Below are 25462 nucleotides of genomic sequence, written 5' to 3'. Positions count from 1 at the left end.
TAGGGAGGTCATACACCTCATCAGTAGCATGCCCGGGCCTTGTAGGGAGGTCAAACAGACACCTCATCAGGAGCATGCCCGGGCCTTGTAGAGAGGTCATACACCTCATCAGGAGCATACCCGGGCCTTGTAGGGAGGTCATACAGACACCTCATCAGGAGCATGCCCGGGCCTTGTAGGGAGGTCATACACCTCATCAGTAGCATGCCCGGGCCTTGTAGGGAGGTCATACAGACACCTCATCAGGAGCATGCCCGGGCCTTGTAGGAAGGTCATACAGACACCTCAACAGGAGCATGCCCGGGCCTTGTAGGGAGGTCATACAACCACCTCATCAGGAGCATGCTCGGGCCTTGTAGGGAGGTCATACAACCACCTCATCAGGAGCATGCCCCGTCCTTGTAGGGAGGTCATACAGCCACCTCATCAGGAGCATGCCCGGGCCTTGTAGGGAGGTCATACAGACACCTCATCAGGAGCATGCCTGGGCCTTGTAGGGAGGTCATACAACCACCTCATCAGGAGCATGCCCCGGCCTTGTAGGGAGGTCATACACCTCATCAGGAGCATGCCCGGGCCTTGTAGGGAGGTCATACAGACACCTCATCAGGAGCATGCCCCGGCCTTGTAGGGTGGTCATACAGACACCTCATCAGGAGCATGCCTGGGCCTTGTAGGGAGGTCATACAACCACCTCATCAGGAGCATGCCTGGGCCTTGTAGGGAGGTCATACAGACACCTCATCAGGAGCATGCCCCGGCCTTGTAGGGTGGTCATACAGACACCTCATCAGGAGCATGCCTGGGCCTTGTAGGGAGGTCATACAACCACCTCATCAGGAGCATGCCTGGGCCTTGTAGGGAGGTCATACAGACACCTCATCAGGAGCATGCCCGGCCTTGTAGGGAGGTCATACAGCCACCTCATCAGGAGCATGCCCGGGCCTTGTAGGGAGGTCATACAGACACCTCATCAGGAGCATGCCCCGGCCTTGTAGGGTGGTCATACAGACACCTCATCAGGAGCATGCCCCGGCCTTGTAGGGAGGTCATACAGACACCTCATCAGGAGCATGCCTGGGCCTTGTAGGGAGGTCATACAACCACCTCATCAGGAGCATGCCCGGGCCTTGTAGGGAGGTCATACAGACACCTCATCAGGAGCATGCCCGGGCCTTGTAGGGTGGTCATACAGCCACCTCATCAGGAGCATGCCCGGGCCTTGTAGGGAGGTCATACAGACACCTCATCAGGAGCATGCCCGGGACTTGTAGGGAGGTCATACACCTCATCAGGAGCATGCCGGGCCTTGTAGAGAGGTCATACACCTCATCAGGAGCATGCTTGGGCCTTGTAGGGAGGTCATACACCTCATCAGGAGCATGCTTGGGCCTTGTAGGGAGGTCATACAGACACCTCATCAGGAGCATGCCCGGGCCTTGTAGGGAGGTCTCACACACACACACACACACACACTAATATTATACACACACACACACACACACACACACAAGGACAGCAGATATATTACAGCAGAGTTGGATCAAGCCTGAAGGAGGGGGGGGGGGGGGGGGGGGGATAATGGCGCCACCTCCAGGCCACCATTGGGTAATACATGGGATTCCCAGGGATGATGTGTGTGCGATGTTGGTGTCAGCACATTCAGGTTTATACAGAACAGAGTATCACTGAGAAGATGTCATACCCTCAGGAAGGGTTATCTTAGGGGTCAGTTTGTTGTGTAAGCAATATATTTTTATATATATTACACATACACACACACACATACATACACTACATTCCCTATGAGGAATCAGTGTAGTGTATAATGTTGCCCCCTAGTGGAGCAGAGAGAGTAATGTAGTGTAAGAAGAAGAAGAAGTCTTTTTAATAACAAACAATTCCCTTCCCTATTAAGTTTTTAACTCCCCCCCACCCCTTTCCCATTTCATAAATAAAAAAAAATACGTATTTGGTATCGCCGTGTGTGTAATCACTCAAATTATTAATAAATCACATTCCTGATTCACGCGGCAAACGGCGTAAGCACAAAAAAAAATCCAAAGTGTAAAATGCTGATTTTGTGTCACATCAAAACCAGAAAAATTGTAATAAAAAGATCATGGTGCAAAAAGTGACACCTCACACAGCCCCAAAGACCAAAGCAGAAGAGCGTTATATGGAGGGAATAGAGCAAAGGATAACAGCGTTATACAGAGGGAATAGAGCAAAGGATAACAGCGTTATACAGAGGGAATAGAGCACAGGATAACAGCGTTATACAGAGGGAATAGAGCACAGGATAACAGCGTTATATGGAGGGGAATAAAGCAAAGGATAACAGCGTTATACAGAGGGAATAGAGCACAGGATAACAGCGTTATACGGAGGGAATAGAGCACAGGATAACAGCGTTATATGGAGGGGAATAGAGCAAAGGATAACAGTGTTATATGGAGGGGATAGAGCAAAGGATAACAGCGTTATACAGAGGGAATAGAGCACAGGATAACAGCGTTATATAGAGGGAGTAGAGCAAAGGATAACAGTGTTATACAGAGGGAATAGAGCACAGGATAACAGCGTTATACAGAGGGAATAGAGCACAGGATAACAGCGTTATACAGAGGGAATAGAGCACAGGATAACAGTGTTATACAGAGGGAATAGAGCAAAGGATAACAGCGTTATAAGGAGGGGAATAGAGCAAAGGATAACAGCGTTATAAGGAGGGAATAGAGCAAAGGATAACAGCGTTATACAGAGGGAATAGAGCAAAGGATAACAGCGTTATACAGAGGGAATAGAGCACAGGATAACAGCGTTATACAGAGGGAATAGAGCAAAGGATAACAGCGTTATACAGAGGGAATAGAGCAAAGGATAACATCGTTATACAGAGGGAATAGAGCAAAGGATAACAGCGTTATACAGAGGGAATAGAGCACAGGATAACAGCGTTATACAGAGGGAATAGAGCACAGGATAACAGCGTTATACAGAGGGGAATAGAGCAAAGGATAACAGTGTTATACAGAGGGAATAGAGCAAAGGATAACAGCGTTATACAGAGGGAATAGAGCAAAGGATAACAGTGTTATACAGAGGGGAATAGAGCAAAGGATAACAGTGTTATACAGAGGGGAATAGAGCAAAGGATAACAGTGTTATACAGAGGGGAATAGAGCAAAGGATAACAGCGTTATACAGAGGGAATAGAGCAAAGGATAACAGTGTTATACAGAGGGAATAGAGCACAGGATAACAGCGTTATACAGAGGGAATAGAGCACAGGATAACAGCGTTATACAGAGGGAATAGAGCACAGGATAATAGCGTTATATGGAGGGAATAGAGCACAGGATAACAGTGTTATAAGGAGGGGAATAGAGCAAAGTATAACAGCAATATACAGAGGGAATAGAGCAAAGGATAACAGCGTTATACAGAGGGAATAGAGCACAGGATAACAGTGTTATACAGAGGGAATAGAGCACAGGATAACAGCGTTATACAGAGGGAATAGAGCACAGGATAACAGTGTTATACAGAGGGAATAGAGCACAGGATAACAGCGTTATACAGAGGGAAAAGAGCACAGGATAATAGCGTTATATGGAGGGAATAGAGCACAGGATAACAGCGTTATACAGAGGGAATAGAGCACAGGATAATAGCGTTATATGGAGGGAATAGAGCACAGGATAACAGCGTTATAAGGAGGGAATAAAGGAAATTTAATGTGACTCTGTACCCACAATCTGCCCCCCCCCCTGTACCTTCGGATAGCTGCTTTAATCCAAGATCTTTCCTGTGGTCTGTTTGGCAGGTGATGTAGTTATTGTCCTAAAAAACAACTTTTAAACTTGCAGCCCCGTGCCCAAAGGGAGTATCTGTTTTTAGGACAATAACTGCATCACCTGACAAACAGACCACAGGACAGATCTTGATTAAAAGCAGCTATCCGAAGGTACAAGGGGGGGGGGGGGCAGATTGTGGCTACAGAGTCACTTTAAGAAAAAAAAACCTAAATGTTCATTAAAGAAATTTTTTTTAAAGCCATTAAATAAAATAGAAAAATTATACAAGTTTCCTATCATTGTAATCGTACTAACTTGAAGAACATAGATTACATGTCAGTTTTACCATAGGGCACATGGCGTAAGCACGATACCTCCCCAAATAAAAAAAAAATACATTTATTTCAATTTCACTGCGCAAATAATTTTTTCCCATTTCGCAGCATATTTTATGAAAAAAAATTAAGTCTGCCATTGTAAAGTACAGCAAGGGAAGGTGTCAGAGAGGAGGTCATGAGTTCGGGAAGGATTCAGAGAGGAGGTCATGAGTTCGGGAAGGTGTCAGCCAAAGCCTTAAACGGGTGCGCCAGCAAAATGCTTTTTCTTTCAAATCAACTGGTGCCAGAAAGTTACATAGATTTGTTATTTACTCCTATTTAAAAATCATATATCTACCAGTACTTATCAGCTGCTGTATGTACTGCAGGAACTGGTGTATTCTCTCCACTATGACAAAGTGCTCACTGCTGCCACCTCTGTCCTTGTCAGGAACTGTCCAGAGCAAGAGAGGTTTTCTATGGGGATTTGCTGCTGCCCTGGACAGTTCCTGACACGGACAAAGGTGGCAGCAGTGAGCACTGTGTCATAGTGGAGAGAATACACCACTTCCTGCAGGACATACAGCAGCTGATAAAGTACTAATAGACATGAGATTTTTAAATATAAGTAAATTACCAATCTATTTAACTTTCTAAAACCAGTTGATATGAAAGAAGATTATTTTCACCGGATGTAACCGGATGGGTTTATTTCAGAAAATGAAAGTGTTTTATTGATGTGACGTGAGGAAGGAATGTATTGTTATAATGTCCATCTATTTAGCTAGGTATATGGGAACCAGCATTGTTATGTCAAATGTTCGGCCATAAACCTCCCCAGTAATGTCATTACTGGAGGATACAATTGTTTATTACTGTTGTTGTCCAGCTGGCAGAACCTTGTAGCTGTAGTTGTAAAACCATGAGCCCATTGTGCTTGGTACACATGTACAAGGCCGGGGAGACTTCCATTCATGGTGATCAGGGTCTACATAGACATTTCTGGAAGCACATCACCCCCCACCCAAAGCTACTATAAGAGCCAGGGGTATGTAGCTTCTAGTCAGCTGAGACCATGGAAGGAAGGTGCCCAGCACCCTGGTGGTCAGAGGGAAATAGGTGTATATTGGAGCATAATATACTATGGAGCTCTACAACAACATATGTACCACCTGTAACTGCAGCTAAGTATCAGTCTATAATATAGTCTAATAAATCAATACTTTCCTATAAATCGGTGTGGTTATAGCCTTCTGCGACTATTATCAAAAGCAACCGATTACACCAAAGTAACCCTTTAAGGAACAATCCAGTCCAAAAAACTAACACGTTGCAATATAACCTTTTTAAAACAAATGTATATTTCTTTTTACATTTTTATACTATTATACATTTAGGGGCAGCAATAAGAAAATACAGGAAACCTTTGCTGCTAACAAAACTACAAGACTACCTGATCTCCCCGTCTACAATACAGTTATAGGATTACACTGCTATAGTACAGTATAGGATTACATGCTATAGTATAGTATAGGACTACACTGCTATAGTATAGTATAGGATTACACTGCTATAGTATAGTATAGGATTACACTGCTATAGTATAGTATAGGATACACTGCTATAGTATAGTATAGGATTACACTGCTATAGTACAGTATAGGATTACACTGCTATAGTATAGTATAGTATAGGATTACACTGCTATAGTACAGTACAGTATAGGATTACACTGCTATAGTACAGTATAGGATTACACTGCTATAGTATCGTATAGGATTACACTGCTATAGTATAGTATAGTATAGGATTACACTGCTATAGTACAGTATAGGATTACACTGCTATAGTATAGTATAGATTGCACTGCTATAGTATAGTATAGGATTACACTGCTATAGTATAGTACAGTATAGGATTACACTGCTATAGTACAGTACAGTATAGATTACATGCTATAGTATAGTATAGGATTACACTGCTATAGTATAGTATAGGATTACACTGCTATAGTATAGTATAGTATAGGATTACACTGCTATAGTACAGTATAGGATTACACTGCTATAGTATAGTATAGTATAGGATTACACTGCTATAGTACAGTACAGTATAGGATTTACACTGCTATAGTATAGGACAGTATAGGATTACATGCTATAGTATAGTACAGGATTACACTGCTATAGTATAGGACAGTATCGGATTACACTGCTATAGTATAGTATAGTATAGTATAGGATTACACTGCTATAGTATAGTATAGTATAGGATTACACTGCTATAGTATAGTATAGATAGATAGTATAGGATTACACTGCTATAGTACAGTACAGTAATTGGATTACACTGCTATAGTATAGTATAGTATAGGATTACACTGCTATAGTATAGTATAGTATAGGATTACACTGCTATAGTATAGTATAGTATAGGATTACACTGCTATAGTATAGGACAGTATAGGATTACACTGCTATAGTATAGTATAGGATTACACTGCTATAGTACAGTACAGGTGGAGGATTACACTGCTATAGTATAGTACAGGATTACACTGCTATAGTATAGGACAGTATAGGATTACACTGCTATAGTATAGTATAGTATAGTATAGGATTACACTGCTATAGTATAGTATAGTATAGGATTACACTGCTATAGTATAGTATAGTATAGTATAGTATAGGATTACACTGCTATAGTATAGTATAGGATTACACTGCTATAGTACAGTATAGTATAGGATTACACTGCTATAGTACAGTATAGTATAGGATTACACTGCTATAGTATAGTATAGGATTACACTGCTATAGTACAGTACAGTATAGGATTACACTGCTATAGTATAGTACAGTATAGGATTACACTGCTATAGTATAGTATAGTATAGGATTACACTGCTATAGTACAGTATAGTATAGGATTACACTGCTATAGTATAGTACAGTATAGGATTACACTGCTATAGTATAGTATAGGATTACACTGCTATAGTATAGTACAGTATAGGATTACACTGCTATAGTATAGTACAGTATAGGATTACACTGCTATAGTATAGTACAGTATAGGATTACACTGTTATAGTACAGTACAGTACAGGTGGAGGATTACACTGCTATAGTACAGTACAGTATAGGATTACACTGCTATAGTATAGTATAGGATTACACTGCTATAGTATAGTACAGTATAGGATTACACTGCTATAGTATAGTACAGTATAGGATTACACTGCTATAGTATAGTATAGGATTACACTGCTATAGTACAGTACAGTATAGTATAGGATTACACTGCTATAGTATAGTATAGGATTACACTGCTATAGTACAGTACAGTATAGGATTACACTGCTATAGTATAGTATAGGATTACACTGCTATAGTATAGTACAGGATTACACTGCTATAGTATAGTATAGGATTACACTGCTATAGTACAGTATAGGATTACACTGCTATAGTATAGTATAGTATAGGATTACACTGCTATAGTATAGTATAGTATAGTATAGGATTACACTGCTATAGTATAGTATAGTATAGGATTACACTGCTATAGTATAGTATAGTATTACACTGCTATAGTATAGTACAGTATAGGATTACACTGCTATAGTATAGTATAGTATAGGATTACACTGCTATAGTATAGTATAGTATAGGATTACACTGCTATAGTATAGTATAGTATAGGATTACACTGCTATAGTATAGTATAGGATTACACTGCTATAGTATAGTACAGTATAGGATTACACTGCTATAGTACAGTACAGGATTACACTGCTATAGTATAGTATAGTATAGGATTACATGCTATAGTATAGTACAGTATAGGATACACTGCTAAGTACAGTATAGTATAGGATTACACTGCTATAGATAGTATAGGATTACACTGCTAAGTATAGTATAGGATACACTGGATCTAGTATAGTATAGGATTACACTGACTAATAGTATAGTATAGGATTACACTGCTATAGTATAGTACAGTATAGGATTACACTGCTATAGTACAGTACAGTATAGGATTACACTGCTATAGTATAGTACAGTATAGGATTACACTGCTATAGTACAGTACAGTATAGGATTACACTGCTATAGTACAGTACAGTACAGGTGGAGGATTACACTGCTATAGTATAGTACAGTACAGGTGGAGGATTACACTGCTATAGTATAGTATAGGATTACACTGCTATAGTATAGTATAGGATTACACTGCTATAGTATAGTATAGGATTACACTGCTATAGTACAGTATAGGATTACACTGCTATAGTATAGTATAGGATTACACTGCTATAGTATAGTATAGGATTACACTGCTATAGTACAGTATAGGATTACACTGCTATAGTATAGTATAGTATAGGATTACACTGCTATAGTACAGTATAGGATTACACTGCTATAGTATAGTATAGTATAGGATTACACTGCTATAGTATAGTATAGGATTACACTGCTATAGTATAGTACAGTATAGGATTACACTGCTATAGTACAGTATAGGATTACACTGCTATAGTATAGTATAGGATTACACTGCTATAGTATAGTATAGGATTACACTGCTATAGTATAGTATAGGATTACACTGCTCTAGTACAGTATAGGATTACACTGCTATAGTATAGTATAGGATTACACTGCTATAGTATAGTATAGGATTACACTGCTATAGTACAGTATAGGATTACACTGCTATAGTATAGTATAGTATAGGATTACACTGCTATAGTACAGTATAGGATTACACTGCTATAGTATAGTATAGTATAGGATTACACTGCTATAGTATAGTATAGGATTACACTTCTATAGTATAGTATAGTATAGGATTACACTGCTATAGTACAGTATAGGATTACACTGCTATAGTATAGTATAGGATTGCACTGCTATAGTATAGTATAGGATTACACTGCTATAGTATAGTACAGTATAGGATTACACTGCTATAGTACAGTACAGTATAGGATTACACTGCTATAGTATAGTATAGGATTACACTGCTATAGTATAGTATAGGATTACACTGCTATAGTATAGTATAGTATAGGATTACACTGCTATAGTACAGTATAGGATTACACTGCTATAGTATAGTATAGGATTACACTGCTATAGTACAGTATAGGATTACACTGCTATAGTATAGTATAGGATTACACTGCTATAGTATAGTATAGTATAGGATTACACTGCTATAGTACAGTACAGTATAGGATTACACTGCTATAGTATAGGACAGTATAGGATTACACTGCTATAGTATAGTACAGGATTACACTGCTATAGTATAGGACAGTATAGGATTACACTGCTATAGTATAGTATAGTATAGTATAGTATAGGATTACACTGCTATAGTATAGTATAGTATAGGATTACACTGCTATAGTATAGTATAGTATAGTATAGGATTACACTGCTATAGTACAGTACAGTATTGGATTACACTGCTATAGTATAGTATAGTATAGGATTACACTGCTATAGTATAGTATAGTATAGGATTACACTGCTATAGTATAGGACAGTATAGGATTACACTGCTATAGTATAGGACAGTATAGGATTACACTGCTATAGTATAGTATAGGATTACACTGCTATAGTATAGTACAGGTGGAGGATTACACTGCTATAGTATAGTACAGGATTACACTGCTATAGTATAGGACAGTATAGGATTACACTGCTATAGTATAGTATAGGATTACACTGCTATAGTATAGTATAGGATTACACTGCTATAGTATAGTATAGGATTACACTGCTATAGTACAGTATAGGATTACACTGCTATAGTATAGTATAGGATTACACTGCTATAGTATAGTATAGGATTACACTGCTATAGTACAGTATAGGATTACACTGCTATAGTATAGTATAGTATAGGATTACACTGCTATAGTACAGTATAGGATTACACTGCTATAGTATAGTATAGTATAGGATTACACTGCTATAGTATAGTATAGGATTACACTGCTATAGTATAGTATAGTATAGGATTACACTGCTATAGTACAGTATAGGATTACACTGCTATAGTATAGTATAGGATTACACTGCTATAGTATAGTATAGGATTACACTGCTATAGTATAGTATAGGATTACACTGCTATAGTACAGTATAGGATTACACTGCTATAGTATAGTATAGGATTACACTGCTATAGTATAGTATAGGATTACACTGCTATAGTACAGTATAGGATTACACTGCTATAGTATAGTATAGTATAGGATTACACTGCTATAGTACAGTATAGGATTACACTGCTATAGTATAGTATAGTATAGGATTACACTGCTATAGTATAGTATAGGATTACACTGCTATAGTATAGTATAGTATAGGATTACACTGCTATAGTACAGTATAGGATTACACTGCTATAGTATAGTATAGGATTACACTGCTATAGTATAGTATAGGATTACACTGCTATAGTATAGTACAGGATTACACTGCTATAGTACAGTACAGTATAGGATTACACTGCTATAGTATAGTATAGGATTACACTGCTATAGTATAGTATAGGATTACACTGCTATAGTATAGTATAGTATAGGATTACACTGCTATAGTACAGTATAGGATTACACTGCTATAGTATAGTATAGGATTACACTGCTATAGTACAGTATAGGATTACACTGCTATAGTATAGTATAGGATTACACTGCTATAGTATAGTATAGTATAGGATTACACTGCTATAGTACAGTACAGTATAGGATTACACTGCTATAGTATAGGACAGTATAGGATTACACTGCTATAGTATAGTACAGGATTACACTGCTATAGTATAGGACAGTATAGGATTACACTGCTATAGTATAGTATAGTATAGTATAGGATTACACTGCTATAGTATAGTATAGTATAGGATTACACTGCTATAGTATAGTATAGTATAGTATAGGATTACACTGCTATAGTACAGTACAGTATTGGATTACACTGCTATAGTATAGTATAGTATAGGATTACACTGCTATAGTATAGTATAGTATAGGATTACACTGCTATAGTATAGGACAGTATAGGATTACACTGCTATAGTATAGGACAGTATAGGATTACACTGCTATAGTATAGTATAGGATTACACTGCTATAGTATAGTACAGGTGGAGGATTACACTGCTATAGTATAGTACAGGATTACACTGCTATAGTATAGGACAGTATAGGATTACACTGCTATAGTATAGTACAGTATAGGATTACACTGCTATAGTATAGTATAGTATAGGATTACACTGCTATAGTATAGTATAGTATAGGATTACACTGCTATAGTATAGTATAGTATAGTATAGGATTACACTGCTATAGTACAGTATAGGATTACACTGCTATAGTATAGTATAGGATTACACTGCTATAGTATAGGACAGTATAGGATTACACTGCTATAGTATAGTACAGTATAGGATTACACTGCTATAGTATAGTATAGTATAGGATTACACTGCTATAGTACAGTATAGTATAGGATTACACTGCTATAGTACAGTATAGTATAGGATTACACTGCTATAGTATAGTATAGGATTACACTGCTATAGTACAGTACAGTATAGGATTACACTGCTATAGTATAGTACAGTATAGGATTACACTGCTATAGTATAGTATAGTATAGGATTACACTGCTATAGTACAGTATAGTATAGGATTACACTGCTATAGTATAGTACAGTATAGGATTACACTGCTATAGTATAGTATAGGATTACACTGCTATAGTATAGTACAGTATAGGATTACACTGCTATAGTATAGTACAGTATAGGATTACACTGCTATAGTATAGTATAGGATTACACTGCTATAGTATAGTACAGTATAGGATTACACTGCTATAGTATAGTACAGTATAGGATTACACTGTTATAGTACAGTACAGTACAGGTGGAGGATTACACTGCTATAGTATAGTACAGTATAGGATTACACTGCTATAGTATAGTACAGTATAGGATTACACTGCTATAGTATAGTACAGTATAGGATTACACTGCTATAGTATAGTACAGTATAGGATTACACTGCTATAGTATAGTATAGGATTACACTGCTATAGTACAGTACAGTAAGGATTACACTGCTATAGTACAGTACAGTATAGGATTACACTGCTATAGTATAGTATAGGATTACACTGCTATAGTATAGTACAGTATAGGATTACACTGCTATAGTATAGTACAGTATAGGATTACACTGCTATAGTATAGCTACAGTATAGGATGTACACTGCTATAGTATATTATAGGATACACTGCTATAGTCCGAGTTACAGTATAGTATAGGATTACACTGCTATAGTATAGTATAGGATTACACTGCTATAGTACAGTACAGTATAGGATTACACTGCTATAGTATAGTACAGTATAGGATTACACTGCTATAGTATAGTATAGTATAGGATTACACTGCTATAGTATAGTATAGGATTACACTGCTATAGTATAGTATAGGATTACACTGCTATAGTATAGTATAGTATAGGATTACACTGCTATAGTATAGTACAGGATTACACTGCTATAGTATAGTATAGGATTACACTGCTATAGTACAGTATAGGATTACACTGCTATAGTATAGTATAGTATAGGATTACACTGCTATAGTATAGTATAGTATAGTATAGGATTACACTGCTATAGTATAGTACAGTATAGGATTACACTGCTATAGTATAGTATAGTATAGGATTACACTGCTATAGTATAGTACAGTATAGGATTACACTGCTATAGTATAGTATAGTATAGGATTACACTGCTATAGTATAGTACAGTATAGGATTACACTGCTATAGTATAGTATAGTATAGGATTACACTGCTATAGTATAGTATAGGATTACACTGCTATAGTATAGTATAGGATTACACTGCTATAGTACAGTACAGTATAGGATTACACTGCTATAGTACAGTACAGGATTACACTGCTATAGTATAGTACAGTATAGGATTACACTGCTATAGTACAGTACAGTATAGGATTACACTGCTATAGTATAGTATAGGATTACACTGCTATAGTATAGTATAGTATAGGATTACACTGCTATAGTATAGTATAGGATTACACTGCTATAGTATAGTACAGTATAGGATTACACTGCTATAGTATAGGACAGTATAGGATTACACTGCTATAGTATAGTACAGTATAGGATTACACTGCTATAGTATAGTATAGGATTACACTGCTATAGTATAGTACAGTATAGGATTACACTGCTATAGTATAGGACAGTATAGGATTACACTGCTATAGTATAGTATAGGATTACACTGCTATAGTACAGTACAGTATAGGATTACACTGCTATAGTACAGTACAGTACAGGTGGAGGATTACACTGCTATAGTATAGTATAGGATTACACTGCTATAGTACAGTACAGTATAGGATTACACTGCTATAGTACAGTACAGGTGGAGGATTACACTGCTATAGTACAGTACAGTATAGGATTACACTGCTATAATATAGGACAGTATAGGATTACACTGCTATAGTATAGTACAGTACAGGTGGAGGATTACACTGCTATAGTACAGTACAGTATAGGATTACACTGCTATAATATAGGACAGTATAGGATTACACTGCTATAGTATAGTACAGTATAGGTGGAGGATTACACTGCTATAGTACAGTACAGTACAGGTGGAGGATTACACTGCTATAGTATAGTATAGGATTACACTGCTATAGTACAGTACAGTATAGGATTACACTGCTATAGTATAGTATAGGATTACACTGCTATAGTATAGTACAGTATAGGATTACACTGCTATAGTACAGTACAGTATAGGATTACACTGCTATAGTATAGTATAGGATTACACTGCTATAGTACAGTACAGGATTACACTGCTATAGTATAGTACAGTATAGGATTACACTGCTATAGTACAGTACAGTATAGGATTACACTGCTATAGTATAGTATAGTATAGGATTACACTGCTATAGTATAGTATAGGATTACACTGCTATAGTATAGTATAGTATAGGATTACACTGCTATAGTACAGTATAGGATTACACTGCTATAGTATAGTATAGGATTACACTGCTATAGTACAGTATAGGATTACACTGCTATAGTATAGTATAGTATAGGATTACACTGCTATAGTATAGTATAGGATTACACTGCTATAGTATAGTATAGTATAGGATTACACTGCTATAGTATAGTACAGTATAGGATTACACTGCTATAGTATAGTACAGGATTACACTGCTATAGTATAGTATAGTATAGGATTACACTGCTATAGTATAGTACAGTATAGGATTACACTGCTATAGTACAGTATAGTATAGGATTACACTGCTATAGTATAGTACAGTATAGGATTACACTGCTATAGTACAGTACAGTATAGGATTACACTGCTATAGTATAGTACAGTATAGGATTACACTGCTATAGTACAGTACAGTATAGGATTACACTGCTATAGTACAGTACAGTACAGGTGGAGGATTACACTGCTATAGTATAGTACAGTACAGGTGGAGGATTACACTGCTATAGTATAGTATAGGATTACACTGCTATAGTATAGTATAGGATTACACTGCTATAGTATAGTACAGTACAGGTGGAGGATTACACTGCTATAGTACAGTACAGGTGGAGGATTATACTGTTATCAGTGTACTATAGTACATTATGTTGTATTTGTAATAAACCTAAAAGGGAACACTCATCGGGTTAGCCGCCTATTGCCCACAGAGCGCAGAGGAAGAAGGTATGTCTCTTACCTTTCTCCTGTACACTGCTACACAGCATGGGAATGGCACAATCCTCAGGCCGGACCACTAGGAGCACTACCCCCAGAGCATCAGCATCATCTAATGATAATCAATGGAGTGAGCGGGCCGGATCAGCGTGACGGGGGAGACGCAGTGCTTATAATGGTGCTCCAGGCTGAGGATTACACTGCTAACAGCACAGGAACAGCCGCATGAGGGCAGCTGAGACCCACGAGGGCAGCTGAGACCCACGAGGGCAGCTGAGACCCACGAGGGCAGCTGAGACACACGAGGGCAGCTGAGACACACGAGGGCAGCTGAGACCCACGAGGGCAGCTGAGACCCACGAGGGCAGCTGAGACCCACGAGGGCAGCTAGACACACGAGGGCAGCTGAGACCCACGAGGGCAGCTGAGACACACGAGGGCAGCTGAGACCCACGAGGGCAGCTGAGACACACGAGGGCAGCTAGACACACGAGGGCAGCTTAGACACACGAGGGCAGCTTAGACACACGAGGGCAGATAGACACACGAGGGCAGCTTAGACACACGAGGGCAGCTGAGACACACGAGGGCAGCTTAGACACACGAGGGCAGCTGAGACACACGAGGGCAGCTGAGACACACGAGGGCAGCTTAGACACACGAGGGCAGCTGAGACACACGAGGGCAGCTTAGACACACGAGGGCAGCTTAGACACACGAGGGCAGATAGACACACGAGGGCAGCTTAGACACACGAGGGCAGCTTAGACACACAAGGGCAGCTTAGACACACGAGGGCAGCTGAGACACACGAGGGCAGCTTAGACACACGAGGGCAGCTGAGACACACGAGGGCAGCTGAGACACACGAGGGCAGCTTAGACACACGAGGGCAGCTGAGACACACGAGGGCAGCTTAGACACACGAGGGCAGCTTAGACACACGAGGGCAGCTGAGACACATGCCTTCTTGCTCCATGCTCCGTGCGCAATAGGGGGGCAGTCAGCAGGTTAGCCTTAGTCTAACCTACTGATAGTTCCACTTTAATAATACATTTAAAAATTAATAATAAAATAAAAATTAATAAAAAAAAAAAGTATAAATACATTTAAAAATGTACTCACCGGTTCTGTTAGGGTACTGTCTTTCTCCAAGAACTGCACCACACAGTACGCCAGCTGCAAGGAGACAAGAGACATGAGCTCTAGGAGCAGGAGACATAACAGGGAGGCATATACAGAGGGGAAATAATGAGAATGGAGAGGGGGGTAATAGTTATGGTAGGTACATTGCACCTGTGACAGGCAGAATCTAGGAAAATTCTATGAATTCACATTGGATGAATTACAAAAGGGCCCTGTCCTTATTACCAGGGCTGTGGAGTCAGACGCTGCCGCTCCAACTCAGACTCCAGCTCCAGCATAAAGGGCCGATCAGACCCCAGGGGAGTTATTATCACATTGGTGTAACGGAGATCTGGATCTGTACAGTAAGTATAGCTGGTATATAGCTGTCAGGAGACTGGACCTGGATACAGTAAGTATAGCTGGTATATAGCAGCCTGCAGGAGACTGGACCTGGATACAGTAAGTATAGCTGTTATATAGCTGCCTTCAGGAGACTGGGGCTGGATACAGTAAGTATAGCTGTTATATAGCTGCCTGCAGGTGACTGGACCTGGATACAGAAATATAGCTGTTATATAGCTGCCTTCAGGAGACTGGACCTGGATACAGTAAGTATAGCTGGTATATAGCTGCCTTCAGGAGACTGGACCTGGATACAGTAAGTATAGCTGTTATATAGTTGCCTTCAGGAGACTGGGCCTGGATACAGTAAGTATAGCTGTTATATAGCTGCCTTCAGGAGACTGGGCCTGGATACAGTAAGTATAGCTGTTATATAGCAGCCTTTAGGAGACTGGACCCGGATACAGTAAGTATAGCTGTTATATAGCTGCCTTGTTATAAAGCATGATTAAAAAAAATGCATGCGAGGACCTGGTCAGTGACCTGAAGAGACCTGGGACCACAGTGTCATAGATTACGGTTAGAAACATAGTAGCCTGTCATGCATTAAAATCCTGCAGCGCACACACAGTCCTCATTCTCACCCCAGCACATGTCCAGGCCTCCTGCTGCCGCAATGGGGAGTACAGAGGCTTCAGCAGCCATAGCCGGGGTGCTCAGCATGAAGCAATCAAGTGAGTGCAAATAGAGGACAGAGCCGGCACTACCGGTGTAGCTGGCTATGCTGCAGTACTTTGGGCCACATACTGTAGGTAGACTAAAGTACACTGGACTATATATTGTGGTGCAGCGACAGAAACGTCAACTGTTTATGGCAAAAGCAAACAAGAAATAAGTCCAAAGCCCTCACCAATGTCTTCAGTGATTTAATTCAGTAAATCATCACAGGGAGGGGTAAGGAGGAGGGGTAAGGAACCACATAGTATAAGGAACACTGCTATATATATATATCATATACTATACAGCCACATACTATAAGGAACACTGCTATATATATATATATGTATATATATATATATCATATACTATACAGCCACATACTATAAGGAACACTGCTATATATATATATATATCATATACTATACAGCCACATACTATAAGGAACACTGCTATATATATATATATATATATATATATATATATATATATATATATCATATTACTATACAGCCACATACTATAAGGAACGCTGCTATATATATATATATATCATATACTATACAGCCACATACTATAAGGAACGCTGCTATATATATATATATATCATATACTATACAGCCACATACTATAAGGAACACTGCTATATATATATATCATATACTATACAGCCACATACTATAAGGAACACTGCTATATATATATATATCATATATATATATATCATATACTATACAGCCACATACTATAAGGAACGCTGCTATATATATATATATCATATACTATACAGCCACATACTATAAGGAACACTGCTATATATATATATATATATATATATATATATATCATATACTATACAGCCACATACTATAAGGAACGCTGCTATATATATATATATATCATATACTATACAGCCACATACTATAAGGAACGCTGCTATATATATATATCATATACTATACAGCCACATACTATAAGGAACACTGCTATATATATATATATATCATATACTATACAGCCACATACTATAAGGAACACTGCTATATATATATATATATCATATACTATACAGCCACATACTATAAGGAACGCTGCTATATATATATATATATCATATACTATACAGCCACATACTATAAGGAACACTGCTATATATATATATATATATATATCATATACTATACAGCCACATACTATAAGGAACGCTGCTATATATATATATATATCATATACTATACAGCCACATACTATAAGGAACGCTGCTATATATATATATCATATACTATACAGCCACATACTATAAGGAACACTGCTATATATATATATATATCATATACTATACAGCCACATACTATAAGGAACGCTGCTATATATATATATATCATATACTATACAGCCACATACTATAAGGAACACTGCTATATATATATATCATATATATATATATCATATACTATACAGCCACATACTATAAGGAACGCTGCTATATATATATATCATATACTATACAGCCACATACTATAAGGAACACTGCTATATATATATATATAGCAGTGTTCCTTATAATATGTGGCTGTATAGTATATGATATATATATATATAGCAGTGTTCCTTATAGTATGTGGCTGTATAGTATATGATATATATATATATATAGCAGCGTTCCTTATAGTATGTGGCTGTATAGTATATGATATATATATATATATATATATATAGCAGTGTTCCTTATAGTATGTGGCTGTATAGTATATGATATATATATATATATAGCAGCGTTCCTTATAGTATGTGGCTGTATAGTATATGATATATATATATATATAGCAGTGTTCCTTATAGTATGTGGCTGTATAGTATATGATATATATATATATATATAGCAGCGTTCCTTATAGTATGTGGCTGGCCTCATACCGAGCTACCTTCTCCCCTGTGCCAGCAGACGCTCGCCCACAGTCCCAACTAGCAGCGACACCACAACCGGGATAACCAGAGGGGCAGAGTCGGCAGCCGGAGGGGCACAGTCGGCAGATGCGGCAGCTGGAGGGGCACAGTCGGCAGATGCGGCAGCCGGAGGGGCACAGTCGGCAGCCGGAGGGGCACAGTCGGCAGATGCGGCAGCCGGAGGGGCACAGTCGGCAGCCGGAGGGGCACAGTCGGCAGCCGGAGGGGCACAGTCGGCAGCCGGAGGGGCACAGTCGGCAGCCGGAGGGGCACAGTCGGCAGCCGGAGGGGCACAGTCGGCAGATGCGGCATCCGGAGGGGCACAGTCGGCAGATGCGGCAGCCGGAGGGGCACAGTCGGCAGATGCGGCAGCCGGAGGGGCACAGTCGGCAGATGCGGCAGCCGGAGGGGCACAGTCGGCATCCGGAGGGGCACAGTCGGCAGATGCGGCAGCCGGAGGGGCACAGTCGGCAAGATGCGGCAGCCGGAGGGGCCACAGTCGGCAGATGCGGCAGCCGGAGGGGCACAGTCGGCAGATGCGGCAGCCGGAGGGGCACAGTCGGCAGATGCGGCAGCCGGAGGGGCACAGTCGGCAGATGCGGCAGCCGGAGGGGCACAGTCGGCAGATGCGGCAGCCGGAGGGGCACAGTCGGCAGATGCGGCAGCCGGAGGGGGCACAGTCGGCAGATGCGGCAGCCGGAGGGGCACAGTCGGCAGATGCGGCAGCCGGAGGGGCACAGTCGGCAGATGCGGCAGCCGGAGGGGCACAGTCGGCAGATGCGGCAGCCGGAGGGGCACAGTCGGCATCCGGAGGGGCACAGTCGGCAGATGCGGCAGCCGGAGGGGCACAGTCGGCAGATGCGGCATCCGGAGGGGCACAGTCGGCAGATGCGGCAGCCGGAGGGGCACAGTCGGCAGATGCGGCAGCCGGAGGGGCACAGTCGGCAGATGCGGCAGCCGGAGGGGCACAGTAGGCAGATGCGGCAGCCGGAGGGGCACAGTAGGCAGATGCGGCAGCCGGAGGGGCACAGTCGGCAGATGCGGCAGCCGGAGGGGCACAGTCGGCAGATGCGGCAGCCGGAGGGGCACAGTAGGCAGATGCGGCAGCCGGAGGGGCACAGTAGGCAGATGCGGCAGCCGGAGGGGAACAGTAGGCAGATGCGGCAGCCGGAGGGGCACAGTAGGCAGATCCGGCAGCCGGAGGGGCACAGTCGGCAGATGCGGCAGCCGGAGGGGCACAGTCGGCAGATGCGGCAGCCGGAGGGGCACAGTCGGCAGATGCGGCAGCCGGAGGGGCACAGTCGGCAGATGCGGCAGCGCCTCTTGCTCTGTACGCACTGAAGAATGAACATGTTCATTCTTCAGCATGTACAGAGGAGGAGCGCGCGCCTCCCATAGACTCCCATTATGAGCGGGAGGCTAACGGCTCAGTGGGAACGGGGCCTTACTTCATTTGTTTGACCTGGACTCTTTTTATTTTTTAACACAGTCATAAAACATAACAAATATATTTACACAAAAAAAAAAAAAAAATCACAGATAATAACGGGTATTTGTTCTACCTCCAAGCTGCTAAGTACAATAGGGAAACATCTATTACACCTGAATAATTCCCCAGAATTCTAAGCAAACACAGGGTTATGTTTACAGGGCCAAGCTAAGCCCTCCATAACAAAGTACACTACTCGGTGTGCACGGACCCAACCAACATCTCAACCTCCAGGGTACAATGCTGGATCCCACTCATCACCAGATAAGAGAAATAAGAGGCAGACCCCAAATCCACCAAAATCATTTCCATAGACAAGAGATTGTAACCAGGACACAACAGGAGATACCTGCTCGCCTGGAGGACCTTCCTGAAAGTCACCCAGGCACTGGAGTTTTCTGGCCTGATATTCCTACTAGGGCATTCTCAGAGGTTGCTATGGGCAGTTTACACCAGTGTGTGTGTGTGTGTGTGTGTGTGTGTGTGTGTGTGTGTGTATATATATATATATTATATATGGCTGACTTTTCTCAAGGACAGTTACCTGGGGGTGGTAGACGCTCAGAGACTTGGCCTTGTGCAGCGGTAACAGGACTCTAATCAGAAACATCTTGTGCTCTTCTTTAAGTGGAAGTGCAAAACCATTGATGATACTAAAAGGGTATAATGAATAAAAGTCATCCACACAGCAGATATCATCGGCAGATAACACAAGATCATATCACACAGAAGATATCATCCACACAGGATCATATCACACAGAAGATATCATCCACATGTGATCCGGTGTGGATGCTATCTGTTGTGTAGTGTGATCTTGTGTGGATGATATCTGCCGTGTGATACGTTCTTGTGTACCTAATATCTGTCGTAGTGTGATCTTGTGTGAATGATATCTCTTGGGATATGATTGCTTGTGGATGATCTCTGCTGTGTAGTGTGATCTCATATCACGGAAGATATTATCCACACAAGATCACACTACACATCAGATATCATCCACATGTGATCCTGTAAGGATGATATCTGATGTGTAGTGTGATCTCATGTGGATAATATCCGTCGTAGTGTGATCTTGTGTGGATGATTTCTTCCATGTGACGTGATCCCGTGTGGATGTTGTTATCTGCTGTGTAATGCAATCTCATCACACAGAAGATATTATCCACACAAGATCACACTACACAGCAGATATCATCCACACGACAGGACAGACATCATCCACACGACATCACACGACAGGACAGACATCATCCACACGACAGGACAGACATCATCCACACGACATCACACGACAGGACAGACATCATCCACACGACAGGACAGACATCATCCACACAACATCACACTACAGGACGGATATCATCCACACGACATGATGCTTAAGTCACAGATTTACAGTGCTGGCCAAAAGTATTGGCCCCCTGCAATCCTGTCAGATAATCCTCAGTCTCTTCCAGAAAATGATTGCAATCACAGATGCTTTGATAATAATATCTTCATTTATTTTGCTTGCAATGAAAAAACACAAAAGAGAATAAAAAAAAAGTCAAATCATTGATCATTTTACACAAAACTCCATAAATGGTCCGGACAGAAGTATTGGCGCCCTCAGCCTGATACTTGGCAGCACAACCTATAGAGACAATACCGGGGGAACCAGCAATGAGTCTCTTACAATCCTCGGCTGGGATTTTAGCTCGTTCCTCTTTGGCGCATTGCTGGCGGTCCCTGGAATGTGAAGGACCTTCTCCAAGCGGCCATTGTGGGATCTCTCCACAGGTGTCTATGGGATTCAGCTCTGGACTCATTGCTGCCACTTTACACGTCTCCAGAGCTTTATCTCACCACCATTTTCTAGGGATTTTTGAAGTTTGTTTTGGGTCATTGTCCTGCTGGGAGACCCCTGACCCCTGAGGGAGGGAGACCCCTGACCCCTGAGGGAGGGAGACCCTGACCCCTGAGGGAGGGAGACCCCTGACCCCTGAGGGAGGGAGACCCCTGACCCCTGAGGGAGGGAGACCCCTGACCCCTGAGGGAGGGAGACCCCTGACCCCTGAGGGAGGGAGACCCCTGACCCCTGAGGGAGGGAGACCCCTGACCCCTGAGGGAGGGAGACCCCTGACCCCTGAGGGAGGGAGACCCCTGACCCCTGAGGGAGGGAGACCCCTGACCCCTGAGGGAGGGAGACCCCTGACCCCTGAGGGAGGGAGACCCCTGACCCCTGAGGGAGGGAGACCCCTGACCCCTGAGGGAGGGAGACCCCTGACCCCTGAGGGAGGGAGACCCCTGACCCCTGAGGGAGGGAGACCCCTGACCCCTGAGGGAGGGAGACCCCTGACCCCTGAGGGAGGGAGACCCCTGACCCCTGAGGGAGGAGACCCCTGACCCCTGAGGGAGGGAGACCCCTGACCCCTGAGGGAGGGAGACCCCTGACCCCTGAGGGAGGGAGACCCCTGACCCCTGAGGGAGGGAGACCCCTGACCCCTGAGGGAGGGAGACCCCTGACCCCTGAGGGAGGGAGACCCCTGACCCCTGAGGGAGGGAGACCCCTGACCACTGAGGGAGGGAGACCCCTGACCACTGAGGGAGGGAGACCCCTGACCACTGAGGGAGGGAGACCCAGCTTTGTCACACTAGGCCCCCACATTATGCTGCACAACGTGTTGGTGGTCTTCAGACATAATCACAGGGTCATCAGTCCAGTGCCAGAGGCAGCAAAGCCACCCTAAACATCAGGGACCCTCCGCCATGTCTGACTGTAGGGACCGGGTTCTTTTCTTTGAAGGCCTCTTTTTTTCCTGTAAATTCTATGTCGATGCCTTTTCCCAAAAAGCTCTACATTAGTCTCATCTGACCAGAGAACATTCTTCAAAAAAGATTTGGGCTTTCTCAGGTAAGTTTTGGTAAACTCCAGCCTGGCTTTGTTATGTCTCTGGGTCAGAAGTGGGGTCTTCCTGGGTCTCCTACCATAGAGTCCCTTCTCATTCAGACGCCGACGGATAGTACGGGGTGACAGTGTTGTACCCTCGGACTGCAGGGCAGCTAGAATTTGTCGACTTTGTTAGTCGAGGTTCTTTAGCCGCCATCCGCACAATCTTTCAAAATCTCTCATCAATGTTTCTTTTCGGTCCCACAGTTAGCCGCAGTGCCCACATCTCGGGAGGTTAGCGGGCAGTGCCCACATCTCGGGAGGTTAGCGGGCAGTGCCCACATCTCGGAAGGTTAGTGGGCAGTGCCCACATCTCGGGAGGTTAGTGGGCAGTGCCCACATCTCGGGAGGTTAGCCGCAGTGCCATGGGCTTTACACTTCTTGATGACACTGCGCACAGTAGACACAGGAACATTCAGCTCTTTGGAGATGGACGTGTAGCGGTGAGATTGCTCCTCAGCTCTTTGGAGATGGACGTGTAGCGGTGAGATTGCTCCTCAGCTCTTTGGAGATGGACGTGTAGCCGTGAGATTGCTCCTCAGCTCTTTGGAGATGGACGTGTAGCCGTGAGATTGCTCCTCAGCTCTTTGGAGATGGACGTGTAGCCGTGAGATTGCTCCTCAGCTCTTGGAGATGGACGTGTAGCCGTGAGATTGCTCCTCAGCTCTTTGGAGATGGACGTGTAGCGGTGAGATTGCTCCTCAGCTCTTTGGAGATGGACGTGTAGCGGTGAGATTGCTCCTCAGCTCTTTGGAGATGGACGTGTAGCGGTGAGATTGCTCCTCAGCTCTTTGGAGATGGACGTGTAGCGGTGAGATTGCTCCTCAGCTCTTTGGAGATGGACGTGTAGCGGTGAGATTGCTCCTCAGCTCTTTGGAGATGGACGTGTAGCGGTGAGATTGCTCCTCAGCTCTTTGGAGATGGACGTGTAGCGGTGAGATTGCTCCTCAGCTCTTTGGAGATGGACGTGTAGCCATGAGATTGCTCCTCAGCTCTTTGGAGATGGACGTGTAGCGGTGAGATTGCTCCTCAGCTCTTTGGAGATGGACGTGTAGCCGTGAGATTGCTCCTCAGCTCTTTGGAGATGGACGTGTAGCAGTGAGATTGCTCCTCAGCTCTTTGGAGATGGACGTGTAGCGGTGAGATTGCTCCTCAGCTCTTTGGAGATGGACGTGTAGCGGTGAGTTTGCTCCTCAGCTCTTTGGAGATGGACGTGTAGCAGTGAGATTGCTCCTCAGCTCTTTGGAGATGGACGTGTAGCAGTGAGATTGCTCCTCAGCTCTTTGGAGATGGACGTGTAGCAGTGAGATTGCTCCTCAGCTCTTTGGCTTCTCTCTTCTCTCCATGTGGTCACACAAGGACAGAGGTGGCAGCGAGTGGGATTAGTTATTGCCACCACCTGGTATGTGCCGCAGGGAAGTAACAACTGCCGGGGATTGCACACATTACAGAGGCAGCACAGGGGTTTTCTAGGGGTGCCAATACTTTTGTCCACCCCCTTTCTATGTTTGGTGTGGAATTATATCCAATTTGGCTTTTTGACAATTATTTTTATGGTTTTCCATTGAAGACAAATTAAATGCAGAGATTATTACCAAAGTATCTGTGATTGCAATCATTTTCTGGGAGACTGAGTATTATCTGACAGAATTGCAGGGGTGCCAATACTTTTGGCCAGCACTGTATGAGGACAGGCAATAAAGCAGCGTCTGCAAAATGGCAGCTTCAGGCAAAACAACTCCAGAGGACACGGCCAGCACACAGGTGGGGCCATCCCCCTAATCATCCACGGCCACACAGCATCCTACCTGCCCAGAATCTCCAGAAGTTCAGCAATTCCATTGTGATGTTCTGTCTCATATATAAACCTACAGAATAAGAAATCACAGGCAATGACCACACCCACCGTCAACGTCCACACCCACCAACGGCCACACCCACCGCTGTTCCATCTA

General features: G+C 42.4%; 1 protein-coding gene across 1 annotated transcript in view; it reads right to left on the bottom strand.

Annotated features, from left to right (window-relative positions):
- Window positions 1-25462, bottom strand: part of LOC138780522 (serine/threonine-protein phosphatase 2A 56 kDa regulatory subunit delta isoform-like) — a 65861-nt gene that overhangs the window by 21084 nt on the left and 19315 nt on the right. Inside the window, exons 8-10 of the mRNA XM_069956710.1 lie at window positions 25316-25375; window positions 21120-21228; window positions 16078-16131 (exon numbers count right to left, since the gene is read on the bottom strand). Of these exons, the coding sequence (XP_069812811.1) occupies window positions 16078-16131; window positions 21120-21228; window positions 25316-25375 (223 nt within the window). The remainder of the gene's footprint in view (window positions 1-16077; window positions 16132-21119; window positions 21229-25315; window positions 25376-25462) is intronic.

This window comes from Dendropsophus ebraccatus, unplaced genomic scaffold (genome assembly GCF_027789765.1).
Source record: "Dendropsophus ebraccatus isolate aDenEbr1 unplaced genomic scaffold, aDenEbr1.pat pat_scaffold_836_ctg1, whole genome shotgun sequence".
Classification (NCBI taxonomy): domain Eukaryota; kingdom Metazoa; phylum Chordata; class Amphibia; order Anura; family Hylidae; genus Dendropsophus; species Dendropsophus ebraccatus.
Note: the sequence above shows the minus strand (reverse complement) of the source record. Positions and strands in the feature narration are given on the sequence as shown.